The 11,309-nt window shown below is 36.3% G+C and overlaps 1 protein-coding gene across 1 annotated transcript; it reads left to right on the top strand.

The window, feature by feature from the left end:
- Nucleotides 1-325: 325 nt before the first annotated feature.
- Nucleotides 326-3,574, top strand: LOC103456101 (COP9 signalosome complex subunit 5b-like). The gene is made up of 6 exons (XM_008395736.4): nucleotides 326-1,006; nucleotides 1,428-1,709; nucleotides 1,794-1,941; nucleotides 2,043-2,125; nucleotides 2,972-3,049; nucleotides 3,159-3,574. The coding sequence occupies exons 1-6, from the start codon at nucleotides 602-604 to the stop codon at nucleotides 3,264-3,266; spliced, it is 1,104 nt and encodes a 367-aa protein (XP_008393958.2). The 5' UTR covers nucleotides 326-601; the 3' UTR covers nucleotides 3,267-3,574.
- The last annotated feature ends 7,735 nt before the right edge of the window (nucleotides 3,575-11,309 follow it).

Below are 11,309 nucleotides of genomic sequence, written 5' to 3'. Positions count from 1 at the left end.
TTCCGAGCATCATCCTCCTTGTAGGCAATTGTTAAAGTGTCTGAAACTGCTGGGACCTCTCGACCTTCGTATGATTTACACTAATTGGCTTTGACCCCCTTTGTTAACCAAAAAGGCGATTGCAAGTGCAAAGAATTGATTAAAAGTTCTAGGCTAGTATGCTACATTGAATTGTAATAAACAAAACAATTCATAATAATCTTTTGCTCCAACAAACATAGGCGTAGTTGCATTGGCTAGAACGGAAGTGCAACTCCTTGAACACTCAAGTCCAAATCTCTACTTTGTAAATTAGTTTAAACTTTTAAAGTAACATATCGTTCTTTAGAAGTAAATATTTTTTATTTTAGCACAAATGGTCTGAAAGTGGTTTAAGTAATCACTTTATGCGGCGGATTCGATTCCACCGATCCCTTCTCTTTAACAGTTTTTTTTTTAACAAAAAATATTATCTACACTAAAATATGTGAACACTTTCTCTTTAACATTTAAAGCATTTGTTCAAAAAAAAAAATTTAAACCCTTAAAACTTGCCCAAAAAATTAATCACTGTCGTCTACACATCAAAGATCAAACTCTCAGAGACATTTTCACAAACACCATGGATGCGCAATTAGCCCAGCAGACATGGGAGCTCGAGAACAACATAACCCCCATGGACACGCCGCCGAGCGTTGCGAAGCCGAAGGCGGACCCGAAGGCCGACGCCATATTCTACTACGACGAGGCAGCGCAGGCCAAGTTCCAGCAGGAGAAGCCCTGGGCCAACGACCCCCACTACTTCAAGCGCGTTAAGATCTCCGCCCTCGCGCTCTTGAAGATGGTGGTGCACGCCCGTTCTGGCGGGACCATCGAGGTCATGGGCCTCATGCAGGGCAAGACCGACGGCGACGCCATTATCGTCATGGATGCTTTTGCTTTGCCGGTTGAAGGGACTGAGACTAGGGTTAATGCTCAGGCCGATGCGTATGAGTACATGGTGGAGTTCTCCCAGACCAACAAGCAGGTCTGTGATTTTTTTAGATTATTTTTTCGAATTTATTAGTATTTTTCATTGTTCAGAGCTTGAACTTTTGGGCTTTCAGAAACCCTAATTGCTGTTTTTGTTGGGCTATTGCGTCATTGAATTGCTGCTTTGGTGAAAATTGTTCAATGTGGTATGGAAAAACCCTTGTGCCACTGTAAAATCCTAAATTCTAGAGCTGGCTTCTGAGCAAACTATTACATTGAATACATGTCTATATAGCCCTATTTTATACAAAGTTGCTGAGAAAATGAATTGCTAGAATTCTTACTAAGGTTTTTGTGATACATATAGTTCTCAATTTTTTTATTGTAATTTGTCGAGTTGAGTTCTTGTATTGGAGTCCATGTATTAGTTCTATTTGTGCAAGGTTAATGCGCTTACTGAGCGTTTTGTTGTGTAGGCGGGGCGGTTGGAGAATGTGGTTGGGTGGTACCATTCTCATCCGGGTTATGGATGCTGGCTTTCGGGTATTGATGTTTCAACACAGATGCTGAACCAGCAATATCAGGAGCCCTTTTTGGCTGTTGTTATTGATCCAACTCGGACAGTGTCTGCTGGAAAAGTTGACATTGGTGCATTCAGGACGTACCCAAAAGGATATATCCCTCCAGATGAACCCGTCTCTGAGTATCAGACCATTCCACTGAACAAAATTGAGGACTTTGGTGTTCACTGTAAACAGGTTATAATGTTATTATTCTAGAGTTCTTATGCGGAACTTTGGTTTGTAGTGGGTCTAAAACTTAGTTTGTATTTGTTTATGCAGTATTATTCTCTGGATATCACTTATTTCAAGTCTTCTCTTGACACCCACCTCTTGGACCTGCTTTGGAACAAGTATTGGGTGAATACTCTTTCTTCCTCTCCTTTATTGGGTAATGGAGACTATGTCGCTGGACAAATTTCTGATCTAGGTACTTTCTTACCCGTCTCAGATTTCCTATTCAAGTATTTTCCGTACCTGTTTGATAGATTATTTACTGAATACTAAGTTGTGTCCTTTGCATCATGCCAGCTGAAAAGCTAGAGCAAGCAGAGAATCATTTGGCTCATTCTCGCTTTGGACCATTAATTACACCCCCACAAAGAAAGAGAGAGGTAAGTCTCTTCCCATTTCCCTGTTTCTCGCTCATTTGACTTAGAAGAACCGTCTTTTATATGGATTTTGACCCGTACAACTATAACTGTTACTCATACACACACACACACACAGAGCGCCACTCCTTATATTCATGTAGTCTATACAAATTGTCAAATACACACCTTTACTATTTGCGTCATTCTATATGACTATGCTTGTAGATATACATGCAAATGTGATGTGTGAACATGACGTCATTATCCCTTTTCGTTGAATTATATTTCTTCTCTATTTCATGAAACCAAATTAATAAATAGATGTTACCGATATCTGTAGATATTAAGAAGAAAAACAAAAAGATAAAGAATCATTTGGACTTACCTCTGTGTTGTTTCTTCTATTCTTGATTATTGTTCTCAGCTTAGAAACAGTCTTTTGTAAGTTTTATTTATTTATTATATTTACAAAAGAAACCAGGAAACAAAAATACAGCACTTTTGAATCTTCTCTGCAACATTGATTTCTGTTTTAAAACTTAGCAGCCATGGATTTCTGTTTGCCTGCACTCACTAAAATAGAGAACTTTTTTGTTCAACAAATTCAACTGTTTAGAATTAGAGCACCCATAGTTATTCTTCTGCTGTCCTTTTTATGTGGGTCCTGCTTGTCCCCATATAGAGGCCTTTTGGATCCAGATAATGTAACAATGCATGCCTGGGTGATTTCATTCCTGTGCAGGACAGGTTTGGGATTGAGAGAAGAATGTTACATAATGAGAATCTTGTTACTGTTTAACCACCATTCGAGTTGCGTATTACCCATATAGCTGGTGATTGAATTTGAATGGCTTCATGAATTTGCAGGAAGAATCCCAACTTGCCAAAATTACTCATGACAGCGCAAAGATAACTGTCGAGCAGGTGCATGGTCTGATGTCACAGGTAACCCCTGGCCGTGCCAATCTCCATATATCCTCTGTTTGCTTTGTGCAGTGGGTAACGTCCATTTTGTCCTTAATTAACAGAGTTGCTCTTATTTCTTTTTGCTCAGGTTATCAAGGACATTCTATTCAATTCTGTACGTCAATCCAACAGATCTCTCCTACAACCATCTCTCACAGAACCATCATCTGACCCCGAACCAATGGTTGAAAGTTGATTTTGGCATTCTGGCGGCAAAACTGATGGCGGAGATGCTTCACTGCCTGAAGGAAAACTTGATGGAGTCCGGATCACTGTTTATGATCCCGATTTTTTGAGTCCTTTGTTGCTGAAATTCTTTTACTTGCTCCACATTTGTAAATCCTCGAGGGGTTGACGCGTAATTTTTTTATTTTTTCTTCCGGAATTCCCATTTTGCTAGTCCTAGTATCTATATACTGTATTTCGTGGATGGTTTGACAGAATTAATCATTATACTGGAAGTAGCCTTTGGGGCTCAAATGGTGAATCATGTTACCTTTAGCATTTGCTTTGGTTTTTTTCAACTCTTACTCGGGCAACAAGTCAATAACCAACAGCTAGTCTTGCAATTTCTGAGCCCCCAGCTGCCCCATGGAAATATATGAATTTAAGAAATGGTTTGGTGTTGTAAGCTTGAATTTTTATTCAAAATCTTTGAATATCCAAAATTTCCCCCCTTTTTTCGGGTTTGATTAACTCATATAACATAGCATGGCAGCGTTTTCCTTTTTAACACTGTTTGACTTCTTACATGTAATGAGTTGCTCAAACTCTGATGTCTGTAAGGAAGAATGACTACTTACATTTTTTAACACTGTTTGACTCCTTACATGTAACGAGTCTCTCAAATTCTGATTTTCTACAATTTCAAACTAACATGCCATATTCTAACTTGGTCACATTATCAAACAAAAACAAAACTAGGTCACAAACAAAAAAAGTTATAAAACTCTTATTGGGTTAAATTAGTTATCATCTTTAAACATCAACTTACACAAAAAATTCCCCTCGCGTACAAATTTTGACCTGAGATGGTCAAGTGGATCACTATTTGCTCTGGTCCACTGCTAATTGTGTAGGAAATTCTAACAGATGGAGCACCATAACATCAGCATGCATGCTACAAAAGATTTAAGGAAGAAAGTTCCAAAAAAGACCTAAAATTATAGGTACAAAAGAAATGGGCAGTCGGCAAGAAAATTGGAAGGATGAGGAAGGCAAAGGCAATGCAATTGCTATTTATACAAGTATCAAATAAGATTGGAGGAAATAAATTAAATGACTCTTGAGGGAAATAACAGACACCCCACTTTATGTATATATACATACGCACGCACACACACAATTATATATATATATATATATATATATATATATATATGTATGTATATGTATATGTATATGTATACACTGGTGACTTTCACATGCAAAGAAAACAGAAGGCTCGTGGGTCTTTTTCCCACTTTGTGTAGGTTTAGTTGCAGGAGATTATAATTATGCAGACGATGCTGCTGCTGCTGCAAAGTTGGGACCTCAAAACCATCTTATTCACAATCACCATCCCACTATGGAGAGAGAGAAAAGCTCCATGAGCTAAAAGCCTAAACAAATCCTCCACTTTTTATCTCTTTAGTGGGTTTCTTTTGTGGACTCTCCGCAAGCAAATCATGGATTTCATGACTTTCCCCCCACCTCCTCTCTCTCTCTCTCCACCATTTTTTGGGTAGGATTAGATTCTTACAAGATAACAAAAAGGTCGGTTCACAGGCAATGGTCCTAAATCTTTCAATGTCGCCAGCCTTGTGTTTTGTGTACAACTTTCTCTGCACTTGTGACAACTTCACATGCCAAAAACCCTCCACCACTAACTTGCTAGGGTTAGGTGTATGCCCTTGTGTGCTCTAATCTTTGTACCCTAATAGTTGGAAACATTTCATGAGCTTAGGCCTTTTCCAAATACAAAAATCTAATGCTTTACATTTGTACACTTTCCCACCACCAAGTGTGGTCTGCTACCTACATTAGGCTAAGGACATCTTTCATTGGTGTCTCACATTCATCCATGTGATCCCATCAAATATTTGCCCAACTTCTTATCACCTATACATCTCCTTTCATGTCCCATGATTGAATTGTTCATCTCTCTAGCTACATTCAATTTTCATGGTGTGCAATGTTTTCCATAACCCATCTAATTACATATAGATGGGGAGATACTTTGGGATCAATCCATTCATTTTCTTGTCTTCTTTTTGCTCCTAAATTTAAAAGCAGCAATGGTTTAATCAAGTGATGATCTTTTGAAAGTGAAATCTAACATGTTTCAAAATATATATGCACTATATGATTAGGGCTTAAGAACGTAGTTATTTGCAAGTGGTGGATTGTCTTGGTGATTCGGACCTTCTTCTTCAACGCAATGCGTTCCTAATTAATTCTCCTTCCTTTCCCTTAGTGTAGATTAATGCTGAATATTGTTTGTACTTAGTTTTAATATAGTTTTTAGCAAGTGGTGGATTACCTTAGTGGTTAATTATGATCTTCTTCTTCAACACACTGCGTTTTATATTAATTATCCTCTCTTCCCCTTAGTGTAGATTAGTGCTGAATATGGTGTGTAAACATGGCAGTTGTGTAAAATTCTCAATTAGATCAAGGTCCTATTACAAAGTCAACTTCAAGAGGATCACTAAGTCTTCAAAAGAGGACCCCAATTTGGAATTTGCTACATCTTACTCTTCACGTGTCCTAGGAAGAGGGTCACTAAGTCTTCATTGGAACATAAGTTTCCAACCAGACAACCACAGAAAAATTATACTAACCAATGATTAAGCTCAAAATCTATTAGTTTTATACAAAATTTTGAATCACGATAATGTTAGAGTCATCAGATTTGCTCACTAAATAATATGTTAGTATACGCGTTCAGTATATTATTCATTTGATACAAATAAAGTTTTGAAAACATCAGTTTATTGAAGGTTAGGAACACTAAGAAGTCTTAATAACTTAAGTTCGAATCGACCAAAAGCATCATTTGATGAACAAATTTAGTGTTTGCTAACCGTACTCATTTCAACTTCATGTGAATTTCCAGGGGAGGGTTGTAACCAAGGAAGCTCCAGATAACCTTCTTAAAAGTGGAGGTAGCTAGGGAGAGGTAGTCAGAAGGAATACTCATGAAATGCTCATCCCACTTAGTGAGTGGGTTGCCCAATCCCTATCAACTCTGCAAAATAGTTACAAGTAGGGACTTCACAGTTATCGCACCAAGAACATTTCTGATTTCCTGGTAAAACATTTTGCAGTTTAGGGTAAATTAAAGAGTTTCTCCCAAGAGCAACTTACATGGTACATGTACACTCTTATTGTAACGTTCCGTATTAATGGTATACGCTACGTATGGAGAAAAACTCATATATATAGGTTAATTATTGATGCAGAACGTTACGGTAACAGTGTATCCATACTATAAAAGATAAGTTGTTATCTATAAGATTGGGACAAGGGCCATGCCTACTTCCGAGAATCATCTTCCTAGTGATGTGGAAAAAAGCACTGTGAGGCCTTCATATCTTGAGCAGGAGCAGCAGAGCCAATTATTCTCATGGCATCTTTGCTCTCTACCTTTCTTTTCTCCCAGTATTGTCTGCTTTTGCATTTCCATGTCAATAATCTCCTGTTATTTGGTCGTAAAGGTTTCCATTTGGAGGGACGTAAACGAAGTAGGCGGTGGGCCCTGCAGGAACCAAAACCCTGGACCAGTGTACTACGTTACGTTGATGTGCATTTTGCAGAATAATATTGAACTACATATATAGATATAGCTAGCTAGGGTTTGAACTTTTGAGTGGCAAAGCAAAGATGCTGCTTAGTAATAATTATCATTCAATAAAAAACCATGTTTATGCATAGTTTTTCTTGGCATGTGATGGTAGGGAGTGACAAAATAACTCTGTAAATTATAAATAAAAAACAAATTATAAACTTTGAACGTATCATGTTTTAGTTTTTCAGCAGTTACCTTTACCATCTGACAAGAACAATTCTACGTTATTTTTTTCTCTACAAGACGAGGATGGTTTGAATCATGTGAGTTTTTAGGACTACAGTCATTTGTAGGTGGTACATAGGGCTGGCAACGGGGCGGGGCGGGCTGGGGTTGGCAGTGCCACCTCCATCCCCCACCTCTATTGTATTTTAATTTGCCCCATAATCGCATCCATTTTTAAACAGGGATTCTCCGCCGTCACCCCCGCCCCCGCAGGAGAATGAACCTCCAAATTCGCACCCGTGAACCAACCTATCACTTCTTCATTACATGTCGAAAGACTTAATGCTCTCTACAGAACATAAGTAACTAGCTAAAAGCGTACATGACCTTGTGCTAACATAAAAATAAAATAAAATAAAATTTTCTCCATAAAAGTTATGGTAGAAACTGTAGATGCATTATGGGGGATAAGATTAGGGTTAAAGACGAAAACCCTATACTTAACGTGAAACCGCATACTTTTCTGTGTTTATTAATACTAATTCGTAAAATTATATAAATATACATATATAATCCGGTCAGGTTTGAGTTTAAGAATGAAAAAATCATCACCGTTCCATATCTGACTCGAATTTAAACAAAACAAACTCTAAACCCACCTCATACTCGTTTAATGTCTTCCATACCGAACTCCGCGGAGTTTTTTGTCATCTCTCGTGTGGTACGGGCTGCAACTAAATATCCTTATAAACAATCAAAATAGAGAATAAAAAAAATTAATTAGTCCTAATCAATTGAACTGTAAACTGACTTTTTGCTGGTGGAAAGTTCATTGCTTTACGGTCCACGTTCTTTCGATGCATCGTACAGCCTTCAAGTACAATATTCCAATTCTTTTTATTTTATTTTTTTTTTTTGCTTGATTTACGCTCTAAGGAAATGACTAATGGCTGAATTGAAAATTAAGCAACGCTAATTGCTAAGATAAATAAGTAAAAATATATTTCCATCGATCCATGTGTCCGCAACTGAATGTAAATTGGGGGTTAAGGACTTTGTCAATTAGATACCGACAGAAAAGCAGGTGATGAAAGTCATTTGGAAACTTCTTCTTGACGAAAAATCAGGGGTTGTTTTTCTTTGTTTTAATAAAGTAAGTCACTCTCAATTAGCATCATCCATCATCGTTTTAAGAGAGATCGACCCTTTGATTATGGGGTACGGAGGTATCGTACTGTTCGAGAGTCTCTTGTGTTTCATGCTTTTCCTGAAAGTTTCGAGAAAGTTGTCATTAATGGGATTTTTCTAATTCTTCGTTCTTGAAGGAAAAAATGTGAAATTCTTTTTTTTTTTTTTTGTAAGGATCAAGAGATTGGATCTAGTCGTAAGAATAATGCTTTGACTAATAAATAACCCACTCCTTGGTCTTCGACCCCCTCAATCACTATGAACGTCCCCAGTCAATGCAATATAATCTGTTTATTTAAACTCTCAATTAATCAAGTCAATCAATGAGTTTATTTGATTAATATTAGCCATTTAGCGAGTTTTTAAATTATGGAGATACATATTCAAACATGGGTGAAGGAGTATACTGCCTTACGCCAAGATCCGCTTAATTTCTTATATCACTGAACATAAACATATAAAAGCGCTCACTATAAAATTAAGAGTAATGTTAAGAAAATTAAATTTTGTAAACTAAATGATGTAGAAGTTGATAATTTAATTATTACTTAATCGTTAATAAACGTGCTCATTTTTTATTGGTGACACCTCATTTGATTTACTAATTTAGTCTACAAATTTAATTTCCCTATCATTACTCTAAAATTAAAGTGTTACACTAATTCTTTTTTTTCAATTAAGTTTGAAGGATCCAACAAGTCCAAAAGCAAAAGAGTTTTGAAGGATGCTTCTCTATGATTAATGTCCAAAGTGTGCGAGTCAAAACCTCCACAAGTACGGTGGTTGTACTATTTTGACCAAACCTAATATTCTTTGTTTGTGCTACTAAATCTAAACCGTTGGATATTACATAAGATCTAATACCCTCTTTCTTCTTTTAAGTATGCTTTTCTTTTTATTATGTTACTGGAAGTGTTCGATTTCATATTGTTTAGACCGATGACTGTTTTTTGGCCATACAAATAGTCGGACAACAAAATCATCACGCCAAGGGATTGTAGACATATGGAATATATGGTGCTATTCACACACTCATTTTTATCTTTTATACATCTCTCTTAATTTTTGACCTGCAGATCAAATAATTAATCGAAGAAGATCAATAAACAAAAGTTAACAAGAGTGAGTGTGTTGGAAGTAAAAAGAGAATGGGTGAATAGCACTATCCATATGAAATATGGCTATAAAGTCCGTGATTTTAAAGAAGAACAATTAAATATCAATATCTTTCTTTTGGGTTATACGTATCTTATACATCTATCGAACAATTCTTCTATGACCCTCATTTATTTGATGTATTTTTCCTCTATTTTTGACATAAAAATAAAAAGTAAAAATCGAAATGGTTATCCACTACAAAAAAAAAAAAAAGAAAAAAAAAGGAGAAGTTGCTTTTGAGGAAAAAATTATGAAAACTAAAAAGCCAAAATGACCATCCACTATGAAATTTGACCTTTCCCGACGAAATTTTTTGCCAGCATTGTCGTCGGGAAAGCATGGAGAGGCAATTTTTTTGTAGTGAAGCATCATCTGCTATATTTGCGTTTGGTTTAGTGGCACCAAGTTATTACATGTTTAAAGTACCTGAGTTTAAAATTTAAATCCCAATCCAATAGAATCTCCTTCTCTCTGACTATTAACATCAGTAATCACAAATGTTTTTACCAACCCTAAACACTAAACACTAAACAGATATGCTAAAGACTAAGACTTTTCAGCTCCCTAAGTTTTCAACCCCCTCCCCAAATAAGAGGAAATTGGTGTAGGGCCCTTGTCCTTAAAAAATTAAGGGGTCAATTAGCCTTTGAAATCTTTGATCACCACACAAAAACAAATTAATTTAAATAAGAAAATGCGCACCAATTCCTCGAGAAAAATTCCAGTTACGGCAATATATATTATATTATGGTCCTGCCTCGTACAATTAATTAATACTGCAATTTCAATTAAAAAACCATTACATTTTCTTTTTCCCAACTCCAATCTCTCCATCAGTTATGGTCATTTTCTAGTATGGAGGCTATATTAGTTACTACTAACTTGACCTTCAAAAAGATTAATTAAACACAAACATGAGTGGGTTAGAAGAAACAAAGGTAATAATTGCATCTTAAAAAACCATTGAAACTAATCCATTTGCAGTCAAGCTTCGTTTAGGAGCAAGAGAATAATTTGGCTTTCTTGTTCACAATAATAGTAGAAGCATATCAAAGGGAGTCTTGTTGGTTTGGGGTCGTCTTGTTCACAACAGGTTTCCTTGACACTCGCAAACCGAAGAGGAATTTGGCCCTGACCCTTGCAAAGCGGGAAGCTTTGTTAGGTTGGGGTCGCCTTTTTTATAGTAGAAGCATATCTATGCAAAGAAAAACCAAACATATGTTTCATAATTGGTATTAAACCACCATAATAAAATGGAAAAAACTACAACTAGATTATAGTACTAAGTGACGATAATCCGGCCCTTTAGGATACATAATTTTGTGAATTAACCTTCAAATAATGCTCAAGTTTTGTATGGTCAAATTGGCTAGAGTATTATTTTTATCTAGAAAATAGCAGAATAACTCTGAAACGCCTATTTTGTAACACACATAATGCAAGGGTATTCGCACACCATTTTTACCTTCCACACATCATTGTTAATTTGTGTTCATTAATCTTCTTCAATCAATTCGATCTGACGGAAAAAATTTGAGAGGGGATGTGTGAAAGATAAAAATGAGTGTCTGGATAGTACTACCCATAATTAAATTGTTAAAAAAATACACATATAAATTAATAAACTAATATGAAAAATCTTTTGTGATTGCCTTTGGAGGACTGGGAGGATAAATTTTTCATTGTGATCGGAACATGACATGAGTGGTGCATCACGTGTTTTTATATAAGTGGTGGAAAATTTTATATTCTAAGTTATTAACTTTTTAACACATATATCCCACCATTTGTATAGTGACACGTGGTGTACCATCCCTTGTCTGGGTCACATTAAAAAATATCTCGACCGGGAGGGCATGGAAGCTTCCAGCCTTGAGAAAATTTTTAGTTGTGACGAAA

This window comes from Malus domestica, chromosome 15 (genome assembly GCF_042453785.1).
Source record: "Malus domestica chromosome 15, GDT2T_hap1".
In the NCBI taxonomy this organism is placed as follows: Eukaryota; Viridiplantae; Streptophyta; class Magnoliopsida; order Rosales; family Rosaceae; genus Malus; species Malus domestica.
Note: the sequence above shows the minus strand (reverse complement) of the source record. Positions and strands in the feature narration are given on the sequence as shown.

Bases quoted from the DNA above. Each gene is read 5' to 3' on its own strand.
- LOC103456101 (XM_008395736.4), top strand. From the start codon at position 602: ATGGATGCGCAATTAGCCCAGCAGACATGGGAGCTCGAGAACAACATA. The intron at 1,710-1,793 runs GTTATAATGTTA...TTGTTTATGCAG, and splicing joins TTGGTGTTCACTGTAAACAG to TATTATTCTCTGGATATCAC. The intron at 1,942-2,042 runs GTACTTTCTTAC...GCATCATGCCAG, and splicing joins TGGACAAATTTCTGATCTAG to CTGAAAAGCTAGAGCAAGCA.